The sequence below is a fragment of the Sebastes umbrosus genome, chromosome 11, assembly GCF_015220745.1.
Source record: "Sebastes umbrosus isolate fSebUmb1 chromosome 11, fSebUmb1.pri, whole genome shotgun sequence".
Taxonomy (NCBI): domain Eukaryota; kingdom Metazoa; phylum Chordata; class Actinopteri; order Perciformes; family Sebastidae; genus Sebastes; species Sebastes umbrosus.
The window spans coordinates 19,210,850-19,236,664 of record NC_051279.1 but is presented as its reverse complement, the minus strand read 5'-3'; the positions used below and the strand labels follow the sequence as shown (position 1 = coordinate 19,236,664).

Here is a 25,815-nt window from a genome sequence, read left to right as displayed (position 1 = left end):
TCGTAAAGAGCACCTGTAATGTAAATCACAAAACCTCAGAGCCACTACACATCTCGTCCCTGCGCACTCTTGTTACACATGACCTGTTGACACCTGGCCTTACCTGTCAGCCCAGCTGGGCTTTCTAGCAGTGTAAGGTGTAGGAGAGTTGTTTTTATCTGTCAGACTGAAGATGGAAGTGAGAAAGAAAGAGAGTAACAGTCAGGTCAGACACTCCCAAAGATCAAATTATGAAATGTTAGTCACACAAACAAGATAGTGAAACAGCAGTCGGAGGTAGGAGGGCTGCAAGACCACACAACAACACAACAACAGAGCCGACAGGGGCAAGACAATATCTTTGTCTGTCTTACCGATTCAGTGTGCTATTTAGAAGGCAATAAAACTAATGTTAATTCTAATAAATAAAACTATTTTAGAGGCTTTTCCCATGGATCACTTCTTATTGTCCACTGCATAGAGAAGAGGGAATCATTTCTGCTTATCTGGCATACATGCTGAGGAACTGCTATGCCAGTCCAGCTTTGGTTGCTTATCCTTTCTCAATTGCTACAGATCTCTGCAGAAACATGAACAAATAAGGCACAGTGACTGTGACTCATGCCAATTCTTTGAATTCCTTAATGCTTTGAATTAATTTATTGACTTGTCTTGGATTAAGTGTGGTGCAGAGCCACAAATGGAAGACAGATGAGTAGTAAATGTCTGCAAAATAATGCTTTCCAGCAAACTGAGAAAAAGGAAGTAATCATGACTTTCTTTTTTCTAGTACAGTATGTCTTTGGAGATGACAGATCATGCAACGTAAATTACATCTGAGGGGAAATAAAGGTGACTATCAAGACAATATTTGTTAAGAATGAAGGAGGTAGAGAGGAACTAAGCTACAGCATGTCCAACAGGAATAACCTCATGGGACGGATTCAGAAGAATATTTTCAAGAGAAGATAGAAAATATAATTTTTTTTAGAATTACTATAGCTGCTTTTACTCTTATGATGCTTACAGGTGTCTTTGCTGGGTTTACATTGAGCTACAAAGAGACACAGACACCAGTGATGTCCACCCTGTAAAGTCTAACACAAGTAGGTGAACTGTAGCTCCTTCCCTCTACCTGTAGTGCCTTTCTCTGTCGTGACTCTCCTCAGCCCCGACAGACACCTGGCTCTGGTTCAAGTCAGGGGACGGAGGGAGAGGTCGAGGGGGAAGGAAGGGAGGTGAGGCTGGGGTAGACTGACACTGAGGGTGTGCTGAGCCTGGCACTTTACGCAGAGCAACACGGAAGACACAGTGAGGTGGCTGGGGAGGAACACACCAAGGACTAAAGGTCCTCTTTCTAGGTGCGACGGACACAGGAGAAGATGGCCTGGTCTTGACGCTGAGATATTCTCTCTGCCCTGGCTGGTCACTGGCTTTAGGGAGGATGTTGGCCATACACTTTAAGTTCAAACACATGTTAGGAGTGTCTGCTACAGCCGGAGCCACACTAGGATGACAAAATACACAAGAGAGTAGGAGTCCAAAGGGAATGAAGAAGCATAAGAATACTTTCAAATGGAAGAAAAACTACTGTATGAGGGAAACGGGGGAATCACGCTCGGGGAAACCAGTTGGCCTAAAATACCTGTAGGCGCCCTGTCTAGAGGACTCAGTGACCGGATGACTTTCATCATCTGCCTCGTCCTCGTCCTCCTCCTCATCCTCCTCCTCCTCTCCCTCCTCCTCCTCCTCCTCTCCTTCCTCCTCCTCTTCTTCCTCTTCCTCTTCTCTGTAGTGAGGAGGAGGGATCAAGGGGTTGAAAGGAGGAAAGGGAGGATGTAGGCAGGCGAGAGGAAAGAGAAATTGGACAGAGACAATATGAAAACACAGAGAAAAGGAAAGCCCGGGCGAGACACAACACACAGAAATGACAGACACTAAAAACATGCTCGTCAAAAAGCATTAGAAGTAGAAGTAGAGAGACGAACATTTAAAGATGTACAAGAAGGTTAGTGGGTTTTTGACAACAGTCAAAGACAACGTCTCAAAATGTTAGAAATGGATACGCACGGGCAACAGTTACAACTACATTCAAGTGTAATTTCTATGGTAGCATTAATGCAAAAAAACAATATAAAACATCTCCCAGTGATTTTAACATTCAATTCAATAACAAGTGTTGGGGATGTAGGAGATATCTTGTGTGTTTGAACTGAAACATCGTCATACATGAGTCTGTGGCCACTTTGCTATTTGGATCCCTCTCAGTTGTCTGGATTTCATTAGCAATATGGAAAATGGTGATCTTCAAAGGCGGCTCGGATTTCCTGCGGTGGACTGGAAGAAGCTAGGTATCATATGACCTGCTGGATTGAATTTAAGTATACCTGAAAACCTGAGTGCTACCAGAAATATGAGGACATATGTTACTTAAAAAAGCTTTCTATTAATGAGAGGTGATTTAATAATGTGGAGCTAGGACAGACAGAAATAAGTGGTGATTTGAAAGACAAAAAAACAAGGCAAAAAAACTCAAGCCTTGTTTTTGTCTTCTGGTGTATGAACTATAATAAAAAGGGCAATGAAGGGTTAACGTGACTTCCATAAAAAGGAACTGTCTGACTAAGTTTTTCTGGTGCTTTTATAGGCATAGTCCAAGCTACTGCACAATTAAACAAGATTGCAATTTGCTTCTTGCTTGAATCACCAGTTGTGGTTTCTCGGAGTTTGTATTTGTTGTGTATAAAACAGATGGCATTGTGGCGTTTGAGTTCAACGTACTCTCACTGAAGGAAGCCTGACTCGAGACAGAGAACAGATAGCTCATATCATGTGTTTACAGAAGCTTCCTATTTCCATCTATGGCAGGGGAATGTCTTTGACAGTGGGGAAATTAATTCAAATGTCACTTTGCAGCAACGGTCTCCTCTCTGCCGTTCTTTAAATTACTATATAATTAAATTCTCCGCTCTGGCTCTGGACAGAGTAGACGCATCTCTCCAAGGCTGAAATATAATACAACACTTGCAGTCAAGCTGTTTCCTATGAAACAGAGTAATACTCCATGGACCAGGAATAATTTGTGATTCCTTTTTAGTTGCAGCTATCTCTCAGGGTTTAAAATATACAAGATCAAAACAAACCCTCCTGGCTGAACCTTTTAAAACCAGGTTCAAGTTCAAGCTAAAATGGAAGCAAGGATAACGGTTCTTTTCTTCTTCCAGTTTTCCATTTCTCTCCGTCCTCCCCCTGCCTCACCTTTCACTGATGTCTTCAACACGTTGGCCACCGAAGGGCAGGAAGCTGCTTGCGTGAGTATGAGGGCTGCTGGGTGATGCTGGGGCAGAAGCGTGGCCTCTGCTATTCTGGAGCGAATGTCTCCGGCTGCGTCTTCTTTCCAGGCCTCGCCTCTCGTTGGTGCCACCAACGCTGGCCCGCCGCCGGTCCTTTCGGACGCTGGGAGGCAACTGGGTTTCATCGTCTCCGTCCTCGTGGCGGAGACTCACCTGGATCACAGAGAAACTGAGTAAATAAACAGCAACCTTGGTACACACTTCATTTCTGGCTGCCGTATGAGTGTGTGAGATGTCAAGGGACCTGCGACCTATTGTGAGACACATGCGCCCAATAACATTACATTAAGGCTGGTCGTGATAATGTTGTGGCAGCGTATGCTTCCTGACCTCGTAGATGTTGAACTGTTCCACGAGGTCGAGGTCAGTGCCTTTCCGGCTCAGATGTCTCTGGGCCACGGCTTCGATGCCCTTCTCCTCCAGACAGTCCACCATGTCGTAGTAGGAGTCCTGGTCTGGGAGGCCTGCCAGAGTCTGAAATACAATCACATTCAATCAGAAAAACCCCCAAAAAAAACACGATAAAAACCTTGTCTCTGCAATATTTCAGATTAACTGTGAAGGAAAAATAAATTAGAACAATAAAGAAAGATCGCCTGAGAGACAGAAAGGGAGTAAAATTACTTTTTTCTCTAAACGTTGTATTGAAATGTAATCTGTAGCCAGATATGCTATCTAAATAAACTTCAATCAGTACTATCTAATGCACTTATATTGTCTGTATTTTGACTCCAAAGTTGGATCAAAGTTGCCCTACGCACTATGAAAAACAGGGCAGGTTCATTATATACATGATACTGTACAATCCATACATATGTTTAATGAAGGTAATCTGTTGTTGTTGGTGTTGTAAACTACTGCAGTGACTCCTTCTTTGTAACAAATGCAATCACAACATACAGATTCAATTTGCACCTGATTCAATCATACTGACAAAGTGGCCAGGCAGATCATTTTTGAAACAATTCAGATAAGAAACCCAGAGGGCGTTTGAAAGATAGAGACCCAGAAAGAAGATAATACACTTAAATAGTAATTTCAGTATTTTCCAACCTGGACCCTATTTTCCCATGGTTTTGTGTTTAATTTCTGAAATTGGTCATTTAGGTCATTTACGTCCACTAAAAGTGTTTGTTTTTGCCATGACAGGCTCTAATTGTTATTACAAGTGTCTGACAACTTTATGGAAAGAGTCTTGCTCAAGGAGAAGTCTCGTTCTGAAATCTCGCGAGGTGACGTTTTGCCAAAGACAATGGTGGAATAGTGAATACATCCAGCCGGGCAGAGTTTGTTGTGTTGGAGTACAGAAAGCGTAGCTTAGTATAATCTAAAGATTTTCAATGTCATGGCTGAATATTTAAATGATTACGACAATGTGAATGAGGTCTTTGAATTTGATGACCGCCCGTATTTATTTGAGCCAGAGTATACGGATATTCAGATTTCACAACGAGACTTCTCTTTAAGCGGGACTTTGACACAATAACAAACAGACCTGATCAAGCGAAAGGTAAGAAAAACATTTTATTTCTCTGCAGGGTCTTTCCCATAATGTTGTCAGACACTTATAATAACAATCTGAACCCGTCAGTGACAAAAACGAGCACTTTTAGTAAACGTAATGTTGCACTGATGCTGCTCACTTGCTCTTACAGCTCGTTTCGCGGCCTGTTACAACGTTATCCCTCAATACTGGACCAATTTCAGAAATTGTTGTCCCCGTTAGTCACTTAGACAAAAAAAAAAAGAACAGGGTCCAGGTTGAAAAATACCGAAGTCACCCTTTAAGGAGCCAAACACGTTAAAGGGTAAGTAATTGGTATAATGCTAGTTGACAGCCCTAGGTGGTATTCATTCACTGACCTTATTAATGAGTGTCATCGCATACACCAGCAGCTCTGTATCCACTCCATCCTTCTCATCCAGGATCTCCATGATGTTTGACCACAGTTTTGTGCCTGCAGCAGCAAAAGACATGCAACACATTTTATATCACAAGAGAAACTCCAAACACACAGAAAGACACAGCTCAAAAAAAAGTCTTAACTAATCCATCTGCTCATCTTAAGTCATAAAAAAAAGGATTGCAACCTTGCAGGTCCACTAAGGTGCAGGAATCAAAACAAAACGAATGTTGTCATCTCATGGCTCCAGTAGGAGAAATGCAGTCATAGCAGTTTTAGCAGTGGAAAAACATAGCGGCGGAGACTTGATCTCCGATGAGAAAGAAGCAGCCGCACGTCTCAGACACAAGGGTCAAGTCCATCTCCTTCTCACCAGGAGACCGGGGATCAGGTTCAGTCTTCTTACGCAACAGCAGAAGTGACAGGATAAGACAGAGCCTAGACAGAGGGATACCCGACCCCTGCACGGCTGATGCTCAGCCCCCTGTTGCACACCACGGTACAATGTGGAGCCTTTAGAGCGGCAGGTAACTGAACCCCGCTGCAGACAGGAGTTATATAGTCTTTCTCAATAAGCCTCGTTCCATGCATAGCTAGGGAGCTGCCCAGGACAACTGATCTGACTGCTGTGTAACAGGAGACTGTGATCTGCGCTCAGCTCAGCTGAACAGCACAGCAGCCAGCATGGATGACTTGATAAAAGGGAATACGTTATTTCACGTATACATTATTGACATTATTCCTGCAATAACTCAATGCTCAAGTTTCACTTGAGAATTACAACTAATATAATGTGAATGTGATATTTCAGGGGTATGGAAACAATGTCTTATTAGCTGGACATTCAAATAAAATTCATTTGGACGTAATCCTTCACGCAGTGAGTCTTGATGCACAGTTTCTTCTGTCTGCAGGTATTGACTTTAACATTCCAAAATCTCTGTATTACTTACCTATTTTGGCATCCACAACATTCACAGCCTTTATGAGCAGGGGGGCGTTAGACTCGGTGTACTCCACAAACACCAGCAGCAGCTTTAGGGCCGTCTTCACCACCAGACGGAACTACACAAAGAGAAAAATACAGTTAACACAGAAAATCACAATGTGGCACCCGCCTGTAAATCCAACCACATAACACATCAGACACTTTATTTCAAGTGCAGACTTTATACTTTTGCTCAAAGAAATGGATCGACACGACACAGAAGATGTGTGAGCTCTTGAACTTCCAACTAACTAAATAGTATCATATTGTCTAAGAAAAGGCTTTTCCTGTTTGAAACATCTTGAGAGGCTTGATAAGAACCTTATGTGATGCAGAGGGATCATTAAATAGACATTTAACAGCTGAGGGGAACATATTGTTCTGTGCTCAAATAGTATGTAAACAGCTCAAAAATAAAAATGACTACAGTTAGAATAAAATAAAAACAAACAGTGAAAAGAGTCTTAAAATAATGAAGCAGCCAGCCAACTAAAAATCCAAGAGGGGAGTAGTAGGCCGGATACACAGCAAAGTTTTTAATTTGCTTGAGAATGAAAATCTCATCATGTCAGCCGTGTCATGTCATGTCAGTGGTGATAAAACCATCAGTTAATTTAACACTTCTGAACAGCTGCTATATCAGCACTACCACTGGACAGACAACACCCCAAAGATCATGGTCAAAATGACTACTGACAATGGAAGTTTTCCATATAAAATGATTGGGAACACAAGGTTTTGATTAAAAAAAAATAAGGCGGATGCCAAATATTATTTCAATATTTACACGGGAAGGCAAAAAAGTAATTAATAAGAACAGATAACAGTGGGAGGGAGAGAGAGGAGTCGACATAGTTCCCTCATCTGTTGCAAATATCCTTTGCATTATGAAATGTGGCCACTAGGGGGCCGAGGGGACCACGACGACAGAGGAAAGGAGTATGTGATTATTTCAGTGTTGTCAGTGCACAGATGGGGGTGCTGAGCTGATTTTACAGCTGATCTACTGTGTTTAATGTTCATATTCTTTACCTTGGATCCGACTAGTGTGTAAAGCCACTGGACCGTTTCATTGTGAGATATGAGGCCGTTCATCCCGTCCACATACAGCATTATCTGACCGAGAGCTGGAAAGAGCAGAGAAAGACGGACAAAGAAAGAGATGGGGTTTGGTTAATCATCTGCCATTTCAGTTGTGTTTTTTTTCTTCTTTTCACTACAAACTGACCACATTTTGTCCGGCTAAGCAACCAAAAGAACTAGAAGAACCGTAAATGTTTGCTCTAAATGTTTTTGGTGTCTGCTTTGAACACTGATCATGTTTCTTAGAGGAAGCCTTTTTTATGCAAAGCAGGTGAAACTTTAACTACAAAGCCTTATAAATGCCCCTCTATCTTAGCTTATTGTGAAGCGTTTGTGTAAACTAGGGCTGTCCTCGACCAAACAAACTTTAGTCGACTAACTCTCATACAATTTTGTTGACTAATCGATTAGATGATTCAATCGACAGATCCGTAAAACTTTCTCCACAACTTTAAATCTTGTGTTTACCAGAGATGTGTTCATAAGTTTCTTGGAAATAAGTCATTCAGCATGAAAAAGGCAACAAACAAATCTTAGTCGACTAAGACCAAAACGATTAGTTGACTAATCGACTAAGAGGGGGCAGCCCAAGTGTAAATAATGATGTAATATAAATAGAAAATTGAAAAATAACATTATCAGAACAGACCACTTAGTTAAAACTCACAACGTAGCCTGACATATTGACCACCCTATATGTCCGTAAACAGGACCTTGTCGTATGTATATGAGCAAAAACAAATCTTCTGTGGTTGTCAGATATGCATGTATAAAGAAGCACACAGATATACACAAAAATGTGTGTTTTTAGTGAAAAGGTTAAAGATATTCTTCTGCCCAACTGGAGCTGCTGTGGAGATACACTTTTCAAAAATCACAACAACTTGTTGAAGACCTAAAAAGGAGAAACGTCACTCGTCCATTCATCCCTCAAGTCAGTGTACACGACTAGAGAGGAAATATGTGAGCCGAGTGCCTCGCTGGATGCTGACATGACTTCCATCTGTAACAGGATACATAAATAAGAAACATAATAAGAGCCAAGGGATCTCTATGGGGCGCAGTAAAAGTGTAGGGCTTCTGTTAAAGAAGGAGATGGGGGGAAGGGAGACAAACACTGCTGGAGAGAAGTGGGACAGACAAAAGCTCCCTTTAAATATGTAGCCTTTTTTTTTTAACAGCATCTCAGTGGCCATCCACAGGGAGTCAATGCATTCACACAGACGACCACAGCAACAGGATGAGCTCAGCTTGAACCCACTGCGACTCTAGGTGATACATTAGCTGACATGGAGCATAGTAGTATAAACAGTATAAACACGTGAACACATCGAAAGTGGAACATTTTTGGAAGGTTTGACTATTTCTTGGCAGAAGCTGTATGGGTTTAGGGGGGTAATACCTCAGAGGATTTTCTGATATTTTCTTTTTCAAACGTGACAAAAGTTAATGAGCTTGTGCTAATCAAGTTCAGAGATGTATGAGTAGCTGGAGACTTCTTCATGAGCTGCAAAAGCTGACACACAAACACAAAAACAGTTCAATCTTTGACCAACAACTAGATAAAATACTTAAACAGAGCTATATTAAAAGAGTACCATCTAATCTCCTCTGTTTCTTCAGACATGTTATCATGAGAGGCCTGCAGATTCGGTCATATATTTTCCCCCTCCTCTTCTCTAGAGGGGCATGAAAATCGTGGATATGCTGTAGATAAGCCAAAATTCCCAGGTGCAGCTGCTGTGTGTGCATGGTGCGTGAGAGTGTGTGGGTGGACGCATGAGTACATGTGTGTGTGTGCATGCTGACAGCCCACTGCTGCAGCAGCAGGGGCAGTTCATCTTTTATCAATCAGGGTTAATTACTCACAACATGTCAGGGCCAGAGCATTCCTGACAGTCCTCTCTCCCGCTGCGAGCTCAGAGCCGCGTGTCACAGCAGTCAGCGGCTCGGACAACACGGCGAATCAAAGCCGACCACATCAGAGTGTGTTTATGAAAACATGATTAACCTCCTCAGTCAGCGCGGTCCAGAGTGTCAGCCTCTCCTGTGACTCCCCCCCCCTCTTTGTGTGGGACCACTGCTGACAGACGAGTGTCAGCGGTAATGACATGACGTACAGCTGCTCTACTGAATGCCAAAAAAAAGATCTAACTAGCATGTAAAAAGTGGCTAAAATAACTGTTCACAGAAAGTCTTTATACACAGCTGGGACTTTTTGCCGGATGAGTAATGAGCTACACGCTTCTTTTCAAATCCGTAGCCGATGTCTGACCTGTAATATCATCAATGCGCGGAGACTTTTATCTCTGGTGTGCACCTGTGTACAGTATCTGGTGAGGTTTTGAGGAATGTGCAATTGAGAACAGGGGTGAGAAAAGATAGGTGGCCTTAATGAGGCTTTTTAAAGTGTCATTAAACAACATGTATGTTCAGCTGTTGACAGATGAGACTCTACTGATTGTTCCCAAAAGTCAACCGCAAATTGGAACGACTTCATTCTGACATGTTATCATAAGACGTTATTAAAAGATATCATCGATAGGTTAGTGCTTTTTTTTTTTTTTTTTTTTTTTACTTAAGCACGTAGCCAAGTAAAATAAAATCTGAGTGAATGTCTATATCATATGTTCATTTAATTTAGTGAGCAGTAAAGATACAGAAATGATACGATATTCAAACACGCCACAAACCACACAATCATTACCTTTTTCTCTCGGATTCATTAAAACTGCTGCTTCATGGAATTATTCAATGCCAGCTGCCATTTATGTACAATTCAACTTTGAGTACCAGAAACCACACGGACTGCAGTTACCCTGTGAACAGTTAGGTAAAACGATACTGTAAGTGTTTTATAAAAAAAAAAAAAATTACCTTTCATTATAGGAAAGTGCAACCTTAAGAGTCCGGTCAGAAACTGTTTAAAGGAAACATCTAATTACTCTCAAAGCAATCGCCTTTTGTGAACTTCAAATGAAACTGACTTCCCCACACTTGTGATTAAATTAGTCGTGAAACAGCTCCGGGAAAATGGAAAGTTACCTGTGTGTTGCAGTTCAGGCTTTGAAAGCGAGATCAAATCTCTATACTCTGGCGTACTTTCCCAGCCTTGTACCTTTCTGAATAGCTGAGACTGTGGGTCCAGAACATGGGATTTGATTTTAAACTCTACAACAGACAGTCATCAATAACTCTGGAAGAAGGGTTAATAAGAAGAGCATGTGAGTGCTGAGTCTGTACAGGACAGCCTCCACTTCAAGCACTGATCTGGGGCCAAAAATGTGGGCCTCCATTCGAGTAATCATGAGCAGCTCTATAATACCTCACACAAAGTACAACAATAACATTGCTAAGTCCCTTTGCATGTATGTCACGTAATGAGATGTTGGCAGACAATGAGCTGCCTTCAAAGCTCAGTGATTAGAATTTAAATGTAAGCTATTATGGAAACGGATAGCCGAGGAAGACAGATTTAGCTAAAAAAGAAACTTGGAAGTGTTCAATGAGGAGCCTGGCGTCTTCTACGGCACTCTCATTCTCCGTTTCTTTCAGTACTTAACATGCGTTTGCCCTAAGTATTAAGTGTAAAGAGAACATTTTGAATGGTATCGAGGTGCAGAAGGGAACCACAGACCCTGTGTGGAAGAGACAGACCCTGTTCCTGTGTCTGAACCAGAACTCTGAGAGAAGTAAAAACTAATGCAACTGAGGTCTGGTGGAAGTGTTTCTTCAGGGCCTCTCCCTTTCATAAACCACAGCAATTATCTTCCACAGCCCCAGGAATGTGCAGGAAGGGCTGCTCCCTGACCACTGCCGAGGTGAGAAGCACTCTGAGGTCTGGGTGGCAGCACCAACACGAGCCGGGCTGACTTGGATAAAAAAAGACAACCTTATCTATGAAGATGCAAGAAATCAACTCCACAGCTTCCCCTCTACAAAACTGTTCGCTCCACTTCCACTCACCACTCTGCCCCTTTGGTTTCATTTACATTTTGGAATTTATCAAAACTGGGTCAGCCAAAATGTCTGTCAGCATGCAACATTTATTTTACCAAGATTTTGGGATAGGGGCCAAATCTCCATCCCATAAAGCACAACTTAGAGCCTCTTATCTTATTATGCTCTGCATTAGAGGGGAGCTGCACTCAGGTCTAGTGCCTCCCTGTACCCACATGAGCTGGACGTGGTTTAATGCAAAGTCTGGAAAACACTTTTTATGTAGATTCTTGTTCTATTGTGTCACCGTAATCATAGTAAATCATTTGAATTTCAAGAGTAGAGTGTCCACGTTGGATTTCTGGGAACACAGACAACACTGACCTGTGAATTCACTATTTCTCATGTCAGCTTTACTGATGTTCCGTGTTGATCGAGCAATCGCTTTAACATCACACGTAGTCATTTAATGAACTGTCAATATAAAAATGTTGATTAGTACAGTTCACAAAATAATCTCCATTCTGATCTTTTTCTGCAGAGTTTAGTGTCATTGGAAAAAAAAGTGAAAACTTAAAGGTAGGGTTGGTAGTGTGCTGTTCAAATACATTTTTGTTATATTTGTTGAAATTCTCATTATATCCTGACAGCAATCAATAAATCAAATACTCTGACAAAAGAAAAAAGGAAATAATCCGGTATCTGTGGCTGTTGCAGGACTGTAATAAGCCCGTCCAATCATTTCATTCGGCCCGACCTGCCTGCCTGCACGCACTCTGCCCATGCACTCCTTGCACGTCATCGGAGTCTTCCACAAGCTGCCAGCTTGACAGCTGTGAGTACTAACAATAACCATGTTTGTTGTTTACCTTCATTATGATATGTTTACGTTCATAATGATAATTTTGGGGGAGTGGCTTTGGAGGGACGGACTGTCAGTGTTGCCGACTTGGCGGCTTTCTCATTACATTTAGCGACATTTGGAGCTAGTGCTGCTAGCTACTTTAATTGGAAAAGAGTTCGCAACACTGGGCTGGATTTTCGGTTGGATCATTTTTAAAATGTAATGTGCTCTTGCTGGTTTCTCAGCATTACCGACCCTACCTTTAAAGGGGACTTATCATGAAAAACTCTAAAACTGGGTTTATGGAGTGCCTACCAACTCACAAACTGTGAAATAAGACAACACAGTCCGTTTTTTGTGGGCTGTGTAGATCAGAAAAGATGTGATTGAACAAACCATTCAGATTTGGCTCATTAGAATGTACCGCCCACAACTTGAGAACTACCTTTGCAGACTTTTTCAGGAGGGGGGGTTAAAGAGACAGGCGCTAAAACGGAGCTTTTCAGAAAGAAGATGAATACAGGTATATATTCAGGCAGACAGTGTGAGAAAAATAAAGTGTTTTTTTTTACATTAAAGCATGCAAACATGGTAGAAAACCAAAATGAACCTGGAAATGAGCGTAATATGTCCCCTTAACAAGCTGAAAGATTTCCTTTTAGTACTGTCATGTATCATGACTGCCTCTTCCATGCCTCTAACTAGCTTCTCATTTAGAGTCTGTCTACCATAAAAAGACCAGTTAATACTCAATAAGACATGTTCATGGGTTACGTTCCATTTGTTATTCAGCTAATCACCCAGACCATTAGAGCCAGACAAACTGCCTCTGCCAGACCAATTCAGTCACCGAGTCGACTGCCAGACTTACATTGAGCCCCATACAGTAAAACAACAGGGGGATGCTTCCATTTTCAGTCCTGAATACATGTCTGCCAGTATTTGACACAATTTACTGTGGGCCTAAGCCCAAACAAATCCCCTAAAGACAAACAAACAAACATCATGGAACAATAGCATGAAGTAAGGCAGGGGAGCCTTTCCAGTATTTGGCTGAGCGAGCTCTACAGGCGCTGCAGACCTGATGAACTACTGCAGCGCTGAGCGGGGCACAGTGAGCCGAGTAGACTACAACACTGTATGGAAAATAAAAAGGCTGAAACATGTGATACTGCTTGATTTCCTCTGTATTCAAATAGTAAAAGCTGATTATGTTACAGCTGCTACTCTACTGCATTTCAGAAAATCATTTTAGGACAATGAACAACTGGGGAAAGCCCAAACAGATGAGCTTTTCCCATCCCATCCAAGTGGGGAAGACTTTGGAGAAAAGCTACGGCATGACATCCACCCACTTGTAGAGCGAGCTGAAAGATGAGCTGCGGTAAATTCTTACTGCTCTTGAGAGAGTAGTGGTGTGATTTGCTCTGGTTCTGGCCAGCCATATGCTGAATCCAGTCCCAAAATACAGTCAGCTCACAGGAATCAGCTGTAAAACCCACTCCAGGGCTGAGGATTTCAGTCTATCTGCCCGCGTGCTGCATTACTGCAAAAGATTTATTTTTTTTCCAAATTATAGTTTATGTATCTTAGACGGCGAGGTCAGAGATGATAAAATAAGAGCTTGAGAAATGAACCAAATCAAACATTCTTATAATATAATTGGCTTGTATACTGAATTCTGTTACAGTATAACAGGCTGCAGCGCAGGCTTGTAATTCCACCGCCAGTGGGTTCGCTAAGGCTGAAAACTTCTACAGATGCCGGGAGAAGAAAAGCAGAATATAGGTCAGGCAGGTGGGGTTGAATTGGGTTCAGATGCAAGCTGTCTGCTCAAGTGAGGGGGATCTGAAGGGGGCTGCAGGGGTCTGAAACAGGGGGGAGGATAGGGTGGGACGTTTCCGGTAGGAACAAGGCTCTAACCAAAAACATGACAACAGGTTATGTTTTTCTATTCAGTTAAAAGGTTGTCTGGTCATGTATTAAACTCTTAATTGCTATCCTATGGGTAAAGGATGTTAAATTGACAGGTGGTGTATAAAACAGTCCATGGAGTGAACAGTGGTGTTTGTTTATCAGTTTGAAAGCTGCTGATTTAATTTAATAGAGAGACGCCGTACTGGAAAATGTTGCCAGTGGAGCAAAGAGAATTGAGAGGTTGTAGCTGAAACCATGTGTAGCCCTCACTTCCTAAAGTTCTTACAACCAAATGAAGTCATTTCTGTCATCCCAAAAGAGAGAAGTCTCAGACAGGTAAAGACACTAAATTATGTATGACAATATAATTAGCTTTTTTTTAAGTGGACAAAACCTTGAAAGCAATGACGATTATTTTGGGGACTTTTTTCAGTGTTGATGTTTGGTTATCCTTTTATAATGAAGTAAACAAAACAACTGTCAAGTGACCTTTAGATACACATTAAGTGTGAATGAATTAACCTTTAAAAGCACAAGAGTGGTATCATGGACGTGTGTGTGTGTGTTGAGAGTGAGTGTTGAGTGTTTTTCAGATTGAAAAGCTTTGCACAAAGGGGCAGCGGGAACAGCGGCTGGCTCTGAGATGCAGGAGATTGGGTGGAAAACATGCACGTGTTCCCCATGGGATCTCATTACAAACCAGGAGTTCAAGTTCCGATTGGTACGACATGGCAGGGCATTCCCGGAGAGCTCCTTCTCGCTCCAAACACAGGGCTTGTCCACATTATGTGTGTCAGCGGTTCCTGTGTTTTCCATCTCAAATTTCCTTTTATCCCAGATCACTCAAAAAAGGGAAATGATCACACCTATAATAACCAGCACATACATTAGCACGAAGCCTCTCAAGCCAGCGCAGACAGAATGGAAATGTTTACCAAGACGATGGGCCGTAGTAAAGGTCTCCCCCCCCTCTAGAACAGACGACCTATAACACAGCCAGACAACACAATACACACTGTTTCCAACAAGAGCTTCCAACATTGCTGTTAACCCGACTGTGCCTGGGTTTTCACTTAATGCTCAGTAAAATGGTGAAACCAGCACGGGGAGAATTCAGTTACACTTGGGTCAGAATATAACACAAAAACAATGATCCTGATTCTAAATTAAGTCAAATAAAATGTCACTCCAATATGAAATGGTATATTGGAAAAGCTTTTAATACAAATATCTGAGTAGTAGTGACATTAGCTACGTGACATCACTTCAATCTAAAAGTCAGTCTAACATTTAAATGTTTTTTTTTCAAAATTTGACAAATTATCTGTTGATCAATATCAAACAATGCTTACATAGTTATGAAGATATCAACGTAAAGGTACAGTGTGTAACATCTGACGGCATCAAGCGATGAGTTTGCAGATTGTAACCTGTAAACATCTATGGTGGCTGATGTGAAAACGCAACCTATCTCGAGCCAGTTGTTGTAAGAGTAGCGTCGGTCATTTGATGATGAGCAGATCCGTTGTTTAGAGTGTGTGTGTACGAGGGAAGTGAGTGGTGAAGCAAGAGTGAGAGAGCGACGGCGAATGCGTGCGAGCGAACAAGTGACCTAGTGAGGCAGAAGACAGAGGTAGTTTAGCCCTGAGAATATCAAGTTAATGTTCAGTGGAAGTTGCTTTTTGTGCAGAAATAAATGCTGCAGCTCCTCAAGACCAACAGAGTTTCCTTCCGGAGTGAGTAACGTTATCGTTAACACAGTGGTTTGTCCGTTCTGGGCTACTGTAGAAACATGGCAGCTAGTTTGGTAAAGAGGACCCGCTCCCTATGTAGATATAAAGGGCTCAGTCTAAGGTAACGGAAACACAATGACTCTTATTTTCAGGTGATTATACACTAAAGAAAACATACATATTAATATTATATTCCATTTCTGCCAATAGATCCCCCGAATTGTTACACACTGGGCCTTTAATATAAAGGTTGATTATCCCTAAGTCTATTCTTAGCTTGGTGCAATGGAGGCCTAAAGGTTTGCAGGTTTTCTATCCAACCAAACACCAGAGCATCTGGTTTCACTGATTAAACTCCTTATACTACAAAGGAGGAGTGAATAAGAGAAATTAGCCGCTATTGGGTTTGTTTACAATGACACACACTTCTGGCTAACAGACCGCCATACAGACTCGTCACCGGATGTTCTGCCACACATATATTGAGAAACACTATAGAGACCAGCAACAATTTAAACAAAAGGGTCTTGTGTTTCAGGTGCACTTGTGAAAAAGCCTGCTGCCCACTAAAGTTACTGCTGTGTGTGACACTAAAAGCCGGACTGAGCGCTGCATTGGGAGCAGTGTTCCAGGTCCCAGACAGTTTAAGAGGCAATGAAACACTTGACTAGAGCACATCTCCCCTTCCCATCGAAAGCCCTCCAAGCAGCTCCCTCTGGAAACCAGGAAGTCAAGGTGCTTTAACTTATGGCATCATAACTGCCGTGTCATTAAAAACAGAGGATCTCACGATGGTAGCAAGAGAGAGAGAGAGAGAGAGAGAGATACAGGTAGAAAGAGAGGGGAAGGATGAGATAAAATCACAAAATGAAATATGGGCATGATGTATTTGATACAGCACAACTCCCATTTCTGTGGAAGCTATAAATTCACAAATATAACTTATAGCATGTGATGAGATAAGGCCTTCTGGGTATGACGGTAATTTATGTGTTTAAGAATGTATTTTCCAAAAATAGTATCCAAGACTGCTTTGAAAGGTGTAAAAAAAGACTGTTTCCCTAAATTCCTACAGATCAAAAACTTAAGCTTCACCTCCAATTTGACTTAGAGATGGCTGGTGTTTCGTAAACAGCAGCGTGCAGACAGAAATGGCATGGCCTTGAAGGAGTGCAAACAGAGAAAGTGTTGCTAAAAACATAGCTCGTGGTGATGAATGTCAACAGGGAACATTTCAAAGCAGGGAATAATTGCTTCAAGTTGACTATAATTGGTTTGTCTTTAATCTCTCCGCCGCTCCCATTTTACGGTTACTCAGTTGTTACTTTTGTTAGTGCTTCTTTCTGTAAATATGACAAGTGAGACAATGATCCAGGAAAAAGCTTGTTATTTGTTCTTCCACCTCGTCTCCCGGTTTTGCTCATGATAATAAGTACCATAGGGAGCTTTTTTCTTACCACAGAAGAAAAAAGTTTGAGCTTAGTGAAGAAACTTCTTTGACCTTTTTGCACAATCTGCTTTCATTTTAGGGCTGCTGGAGCACTTACTGTGCTGTCAACAATGATGTGTTACTGTGACAACCTATGTATTTATTTATTTCTTTGCAGCTAGCATGGCATTTTCTTTACTTGTTTTTAAATATTTTGACTCAAAGAAAAAGGTTGCATCTGTTTTCAAAGCTTGAGATGAAGGGTCAAAGACTTTAAGAGCTGCTTAAAACGTATAAATAAATGGTAATAAATGAAAGAGAAATTACATTTTACAACCTCGTGAGACCTCTGCCGTTTGAGAAATAACATTCTTAGCTACAAAAACATTCAGTGTGAAACCTTCGCTCAGCTTTTCACTTCATCAACTAAAGATTTACAATTTCAACAACTATTTTAGAAAGATCAACGTTCTGTGTTGAATTAAACATAACCTCTGTGTTCATTTAATTTCTGAAATGAACAACATGTGAATGCTTTTTTTTCAAAGAATATCCCTAATGAGCCTTTCATTAGCTTTTTGGCCCCTGTGTGTTAGCAGCACTGAGTGTACAGGAGGACCAGATGGTATAGGCACCTCTGAAAAAGTGACCTCACACCCTTTCCCACTGATGGGGTGATAAAGGCATACAAGCTTTCCCCTGGGCCAAAAAACGCACGCCTCCAAGGAGCTAAGTCCAGCTCTGGAAGCCCTCTGAGCCAGGTGTGAGGGGCCCGGAGAGGGGCCAGACCCCAGCCAGGCAGACCCAGAAAATACCCACATCACTGAGGGAGCACTAACTGGCCACAGACACCTCCAGGGCTTTGAGAAGGCGGAATGAAAAAGTGAGGAAAAAGAAGAAAAGTGAGATGGTGTAGATTGCCGAGAGAGCAGCAGGAACTACCATTTACAATGACGGCAATGTTCCAGAGAGCGAAGGCTGGGAACCTGTTCTTGTAAAATGCATGCAGACTGGTGTGCACGTGTGCCTTTTTCATCTACAAAAGAACCATAAGATTGATTTTTATTCATGAAAGAGAGCGAGATTGTTTTGTCGGGAGGTTTCTAATGCACACCAGACAGATGGGTTCAAGGCTGCATTCCTACTTCTTCTTCTTTTTTTTTCTTTTACTGGCCTCAACTTGAAAGACATTACAGTTAAAAAAAAAGAACCACATTAGAAGTGATCAATGTTTGATACCAAAGCAATTACCGTTGTTGCTTCTCTCTCTGCACGTGTGAAAAATTTCAGGCATCTAATTTACTCCCCTCCTGGGAATCCTTATGACATCCTCTTGGAAGTCATCGACAGCCAAGCAGCCAGATATACTGTATATACATTTCTGACCTGTGCATCTGCGTTCCAGCACATGCTCGACTTGTGTTCTCCAACACATGGCTCACAAGGGAGTGGAGTCTGCTATACGCTCCACATTTCCTCAGCTGGTCAGGAGAAATTAGGTCAGGAGTTGAAACAGGTTAAATGGGCTTTTGGGAGAGTGGTAGTTTGGTTTTGGTTTCTCATGGTGATGTAGAGATACATGAGGGGAAACTGCGGAGTCTGCAGAGATGAAGCGATAAATTAGCACATGAAAGAATAGAGAGAACCCCAGAGAAATGCCCTGACACAGATGTTTTATCTGAATTCTCTGGGAGGTAAGAGGGGAAAAAAGGACAGCGCAATAAGGAGGAGTGAAAAGATATGAGAAGTGGTCTCATCGATCACAGCACAATGACACTAACAACTCTTACATGTGGTCAACCCCCAGAGTTTCCAAAAACCTGTTGTTCTCATCCGTCTGTCTTGTTTTTTGCCATTTACACCGTGTGATTTATCAGTCTGAGTCAGGGACCAGGCCAAGTTCAGATGAGGCATCAAACATTAAACATTAAACATCCGTGCCTGTAGAGGTAGCCCTAGCGGAGGTGCATGTTCATGTTTATAACTTGCCCAGGGGGCAACATCAGTGCTTTGTCACGGACATCCGGCCTTTGCTCTTTGATTTTTTTCAATAACAGAAAAGATCAACAATGAGCAGTTTGGAATATTAGAGCGCAAGCATTTACGAACACACAGCATTTAATTGAATAAACATGAGGGGTTGGTATCTGATTGAAATGTGCACCCCAAATCATGAGGGTCAAGTACACTGTGACTCCTTTAAGCAAGGCTTAATGAAGAAATAACAAAAGAGGTGTCTGGACTATGAAATTGTAGTCTTTAGGGCAGTTCCGAATAATTTTTTTTGGGCTCCGGAGCTTCAGTAGTAATCAACAGAGTTTATTCAAAGCTTTGGCCGGGGGAGGGACCGCCTTAACTTCTTGTAGGCACCATTAACTCAAGTCATTAAAGCAACACAGTTCCTCTGTCCCACAAGCAGAGGCTTCCCCCACACATGCTTTTGAACAAAAATGTGTCATGATGAGTCTGCACAGCGCTGTTTTGAGGCTTCTGTGTCCACCACAAGCATCTCCTCTCCTCATCCCTCTGTGTGTGCGAGTGTAGAATGGAATTGCGTTTTGATGCTGATGTCTCCACGCATTACGCAATGCCAATCCTGGAAGTGCCCGGCTGCAAGCCCGTGTGTAATGCAGCCTGCGGAGGCTTCCTCTCGGTCCTTTTGGTCGGAGCCTCGCCTCTGGGTTTCGCGCCGGCATAAGCAACGGCGACGAGGGCTCTGGGCTCATCTCCGCGACATAATTCGGGAAGGACTGAGCGAGAAATTTCTCCTTTCTCGGCTGAGATGGAAGGGATAGCGCTGCAACACGTCTCTTTTGGTTGTATTAAAGGCATTCATTTTTAAGAGATCTGTTATTCTACAGTATTGTTGCTTGTATTGTTATTTGTTATTGAATAAGAAGCATTTTCCAAAAGGGTTGATGTGTTTTATGCATGTTTGTAATCCCAAGGGGGTTAAAAAAACAATGAATATTCGAAAACCAAAATTGAAAATCGATTACCTACCCAACGAACGAATAACAGAATAGTCATATATTCGGATCCAGCCCTTTAGTATTATATGGAACCATTTACCATGAAAGTTGGATCCAAGCTTATGCTTTTGTGTCCCCATTTATATTATGTATTTTCCATAAAAAAACAATTAACTGATGACGTACAGGCTCAGGTTGCTTGCCAGAAGTGCAAAAAGATGAGGGAAAACATGAGGAAAAATAAAAATGAGAGAAAAAAAGAGGAGGGGAAATTAGTTTTATGATCTGCAATATCCTGCCAGAACCTTTACTAGCCACTTAAGCATGTGTGACCTGCCCCTTCACAGCAGGCTGTTAAATGGTAGTGACCTTGCATCGAGTGCTATGAATCCCTAGGTCCTCTAGTATCCCTGAACATGCTTGCCTCTGCCCCTCCCCGATCTCAACATACATGACCTTTCACCTTACCGACATGGGACAGATAAATTAACCAGCTGCTACACTTGGCCTCACTTCCACATTATCTGTGGCACACATTTGAGCTTGTTTATACGCCTCAGGTGTGTGAGTGTGAGGAGGTCATCAAGCGCAATCATCAATTTACATGGTGTATGTAAACACATGTGGTTCTGGATAGGTTTATGGAAAGAAAAGTGTTACAGGATTGATTGATTACATCCTCGATTAGCACGTGTTGTAAAGTGAGGTGTGAAAAAAGTCGAGAGGAGGAGAGTATGCTGTGAGTTCATTAAAGGAGTGGTGCTGTTCTGCAGTGGACGTACCCCTGAGGATGTAGTTCTGGTAGTTCTGGTCGGCCTCGGCGCCCACTTTTATCAAACACGTCAGTCCTTCCTCCACCACAAACTCGTGCACCAGGTCCTTGTCATCCTGGAAAGAGGTTGAGGAGAAAGAGGGGGGTATTCAAGAGCCATCATAGACAGAACCAGAGACTACATTGTTTTATTAGTTATTTTCTTTTAAACAATCAAATTTGATCACATAACTGTCCTCAGAGTTACGTAACCCTTTGAGTGCACGGATGTTGGTTGCAAATCATAAGCTAAGAATGAAAGAGCACGCAGAGAAATAATGATCTGGGATCTGTAGTTTAATAGCTCACACAACTCTTTCCAATTACTCAAATAGTTTTACTTGATTAAGAAATAAATCAACCCCCAAAACAACTGTGGGAACTGTTGAGATGATTTATGCTGACCTTAAGGTTCACATCTCTCATCTATTTGTTTACATTCAGCTATAGCTATTGCCAGTGCAATGAGCAATGCAATCTGCTTACAGTGTGTGTTCAGATTCCTGTTGCTTTGGCCATCCCACATTTTGTCCTCGATGAGAAAACCATCTGCATCTCTCACACCTAACGATGACTGTCATCTTAGACTCATACATGTGATTATTAGGGATGTCAATCGATTAAAATATTTTATTTAAATCGCGATTAATCGCAAATTAAACACACATTTTGTATCTGTTCAAAATGTACCGTAAAGGGAGATTTGTCAAGTATTTAATACTCTTATCAACATGGGAGTTGGTACTCACAGGTACTGCATTTAGCATAAAAAATATGCTGAAATCATAACTGCTGTCAGTGTGTCAGTGTGCTGACTTGACTATGACTTGCTCTAAACTGCACAGGATTATCATAAAGTGGGCATGTCTGTAAAAGGGAGACTGGTGGGTACCCATAGAACCCATTTTCAGTCACATATCTTGAGGTCGGAGGTCAAGCCCTTTGAAAATGGCTATGACAGTTTTTCCTCACCAAAATTTAGCGCAAGTTTGGAGCATTATTTAATCTCTTTTATGACAAGCTGGTATAACATTCCTCAGGTTTTCTAATTTGAAATTAGAAAACCTGAGGAATCCATTGACCATGTTTTCTAATTTCACATTATGCCAGTATCTTCACTCTAGCATTAAAACTGAGCCCGGTTTAACCTCCAAAAGATAGATTGCGTTAATGCGTGAAAGAAATTAGTGGCGTTAAAACAAATTTGTGTGTCGCATTATTATCGCGTTAACTTTGACAGCCCTAGTGATGATACATGTACACTGCACTACCGCAATGTAGAGAAGTAATACTGATATCAGGCCAGGTGGATATTTTTGTTCCAACCACAAGAATAATCGATATTCTCTACAACGGAAACCCCAAAAAAGCTACTCATAGTGTAAAAAGTGAGGTATTCTAATCTATTCCGGGCCTGCATCAACGTCTGTTGCTCTCTTTTCCATCTAGCTGTCGGTTAACCCTCCCCCTCTATGGCCGACTGCCCACCAGGCCAGCCCAGCCCAGCCCAGCCCAGCCCAGTGTGTGAAGTATGACCAGACCTGAACACTCCACAGCTGCCACGAAGGCAGACTCTCAGCAGCACAACTCTGCCTCAAGAAAACAATGCTGTGTCCAAGAGTGAGTGTGCACTGATGCACGTGTGCATACTTGCATGTTAATGTGTGTACATGCATAGCAACATATGAAGCCCCGGAGCATGGCAGAAGATACTTCACATGCAGACGAATGCTGCATTTCTGGAAAAATTAAGGACCCAGCAAAAGCTAAAAGACAGAAATGATTACCTGAAAAATCTGCTTGAGGGAGAAGAGGGCTCTCCGTAGCTCCCGTCCAGTTGAGTTGTAGAGTTTTTCTGTGAGAAAGGAAAAGTGGAAAAATCACACACGTGGTCTCTTTCTATGATGTTGTAATACAGAAAGTGAATAAATGAAATGGACAAGAGACTCAGAATCATTGTGACTTCCCTTGAAAAAAAATAAAGTGCCTATGTCCTACAGTTTTAGTGCATCACTTGCATCACACATGATGTTTCCACGACGAACTACAAACTTCTCCTTCAAAATCACTTCCTCATGTCTGCGTCATGCACACATCATCGTCAGCAATTATCCCCGAGTATCTAAATGTGAAAAATGTCCTGCAAGAGGAATAGTGAGGGGCTAAAGAACAGTAGGAGCAACTCGGAGCACATCTGTGGAGAGTTAGTGAACAGTGGATGTTTCCTGCTGACAAAGCCATATCTGTAGCTTACCATAATACAAAGTCGAGGCAGGAACTTTAAGCCAATAGCCACCACAATGGCTAAGAAACAATACACCCATTAATCAGTTATGGAAACACCACAGAGCACTAGAGGAGAGATATGATGGACGACAGATGCTTGTGATTGAGGCGGACATCTCCTGTAACTACTTTGACAATCCTTCACCCTGCGTGCAGTCTGCAGAGTCTGCCAGGGAGTGGCAGCGTTGAGCTCAATATTTGTGGCTCACTCATCACTGCTGTGTGAACTCTGACTCAGCAAAACCTAGCTTGTACTGCTGCAGATACAGCAGCATACAATACAGTCCAGTGCAGTACCGTTAGTACTCTCTCTTTCTGCTTCTCTGTCAGCATTTACTTTTCATTCACCCAGCGCTTTTTATTGGGATGCAAAATTCCCATTTTGGCAGATACTGTCTTGCTTGAAGGCATGATTTGTCTTAGTCAGCAAAGATCTAACAGGAGACAGCATGTACACAAACAGGCATGTTGTTTCTCTCTCTCTCTCTCACACACCCCACATAAAGCACTTTGCAATGTGGCTCTTTTCTGTTTGTTGCACCACTGCAGTTGTTGCAGTCCTGACTGGACGGGCAGGATTTATCACTGTTGGTGCATGAGTGTGTTTTAGTTAGACGTTGAGTACCAAAACATGCAACTGAGAGAGGCAAATAAGCAAACACCAATTCTATTCAGAAGTGTGAGAAAAACACACCAATGAGAGCATACGCTTGTGATTCATTATTGTTCCTTCAGCTGATGAAGTGAGAGAGAGAAAGACAGATACATAAACAGAGGGTGTGTGTTGCCAGTTCTGTGGGCGAAACACAGGCTACTTGTAGACACTGGACTAGACAGAGCAAGCACTCGTGGTCTGATGTCTTTGGGTGCCTTTCCAGTGACACGCAGCATTTTCACAGCACACATAAAACATCACACGCAGTGACAGCCTGTTTATGGAGGCCCACTGAGACAACTATCATGCAACATCAGAAAATCCAACCTCTCTGTGAAAAGGACAATTTCGGATATAAAAAAAAAATCAATAAATAACAATTAAAGCTGCAGTGGGTAGAAATGGAGAAAATATGATTACAAAAAGTTATTTTTATTACTATATCCTGACAGTATAGTGCATGAGACAGGTAATCTGAAAAAAAAATACGGTGCTCCTAATGGCATCTGCAAAATGTCAAAGACCGGAGGAAAAAAAAGCAATCAGAGCTGAGCTGGAGTCTTGTGGTTTCTGAGCAGCTGTCAATCACTCGCAAACTCTGATCAAACACTCAAACTAGGCAGCGCTGATCAAATATGAATCAATATTCGGTTACTGTAATGCCTATTTCTCGCCTCGAATGTTTTCAGAAACATCCTGTAGTGTACTGTTTAGCTGTAAAATGAGAAAGTTTATGACCCTGTAGTATCATGTTGAGATCAGTTCAGGAAATACCAAGCACCGCCCACCAGCTGGAGCACAGCCAATAGGAACGCTCTCAGGGAAATTACCTGTGATTGGCCAAAGTCTCCCGTCACGGGCTAGATTTTATTTTAAAGCCTGAAAACAGAGGACGTGTAGAAGTCTAGTTTTCTCTAAGAACACTTGAATTACAATATGCTGAAAGGTTATTATTGAAATTTTGCCCAATGATGTCAAAAACATTCTGCCTACTGCAGGTTTAATAATCTCTTGTGTATCTTAATAATGCTAAATATGAGTCAAACTTTGGTTCAAATGTCTGTCATCGCAGGGTAAGGTTGTCCACAGCAGTATAACTCTACACACGTATTACACACACATTATTGGTGTAATCCACTCTACTTCAGAAAGACAAGACATTGGAGATGCATCTGTAATGCAGATAACCTGGAACTGGGCCAAATGTGGTTAAAAGGCTCCTACTTGATGAGGTTGCGTAGTGCAATCAAACACCTAACAGTCCCGTTTCAGCAGAGTTCCTTATCTTCAGGAGATGTCTTGTTTCTAATTTATGGCTCAAATGGTATTTGGTAGGAGCGCAGCCAAGTTTTAAATGTTTCGTGCACTCAGTGCCGTAGATGGCTCAGATGCATGATGAGCAGATGAGTATTGGTCTTTTACGGAAGAGTCCCGGCAAGTCACTGGCAACATCCACAAGGAATAAATCTCTGCAAGTCCAGAGGTATTACGAGGGGAAGCTGTGTGATGTTGGTGATTTGTGTCTTTATAAATAACAGGAAGGAACTGTGACCGGACCTTTTCGGCTCAGGCCCCCCAGCTGTAGAACTCCCACGTTGCCGGCATCATCTTTTAAATATCCTCTCAAAACTGACCCATATTTGTACTAGTTGCGGCTCACTTTTATTTCATTCACTCCTTTTTCAAACGTCTGATTCTATTTCATACAGTAATCATCGTCATTGTGGTAAAGCACTCTGTAACTCTACTGATAAAAGTGATATATAAATAAGTAATAATCAATTTACATTATTACATTCAGATTTATTGCTGTAAAATGTAGAAATACCAAAAATAAACAATGTACTTTTTATGCTTCCAGTGCTTTTATGCAACAATGCGATTGCTCTTCTCTGTCAATTTCAATGTATCAAATCTCAAAT

The 25,815-nt window shown here is 41.9% G+C and overlaps 1 protein-coding gene across 4 annotated transcripts in view; it reads right to left on the bottom strand.

The window, feature by feature from the left end:
* Positions 1 to 25,815, bottom strand: part of fhod3b (formin homology 2 domain containing 3b) — a 99,028-nt gene that overhangs the window by 15,226 nt on the left and 57,987 nt on the right. For 2 of the 4 annotated variants that reach the window (XM_037784010.1, XM_037784011.1), the window contains exons 4-13: positions 22,740 to 22,807; positions 20,924 to 21,029; positions 7,257 to 7,351; positions 6,190 to 6,301; positions 5,196 to 5,290; positions 3,663 to 3,806; positions 3,238 to 3,485; positions 1,625 to 1,768; positions 1,316 to 1,486; positions 104 to 166 (exon numbers count right to left, since the gene is read on the bottom strand). In XM_037784010.1, coding sequence (XP_037639938.1) covers positions 104 to 166; positions 1,316 to 1,486; positions 1,625 to 1,768; positions 3,238 to 3,485; positions 3,663 to 3,806; positions 5,196 to 5,290; positions 6,190 to 6,301; positions 7,257 to 7,351; positions 20,924 to 21,029; positions 22,740 to 22,807 — 1,246 coding nt within the window. The remainder of the gene's footprint in view (positions 1 to 103; positions 167 to 1,315; positions 1,487 to 1,624; positions 1,769 to 3,237; positions 3,486 to 3,662; positions 3,807 to 5,195; positions 5,291 to 6,189; positions 6,302 to 7,256; positions 7,352 to 20,923; positions 21,030 to 22,739; positions 22,808 to 25,815) is intronic. The other 2 variants (XM_037784012.1, XM_037784013.1) reach the window with 2 other exon arrangements.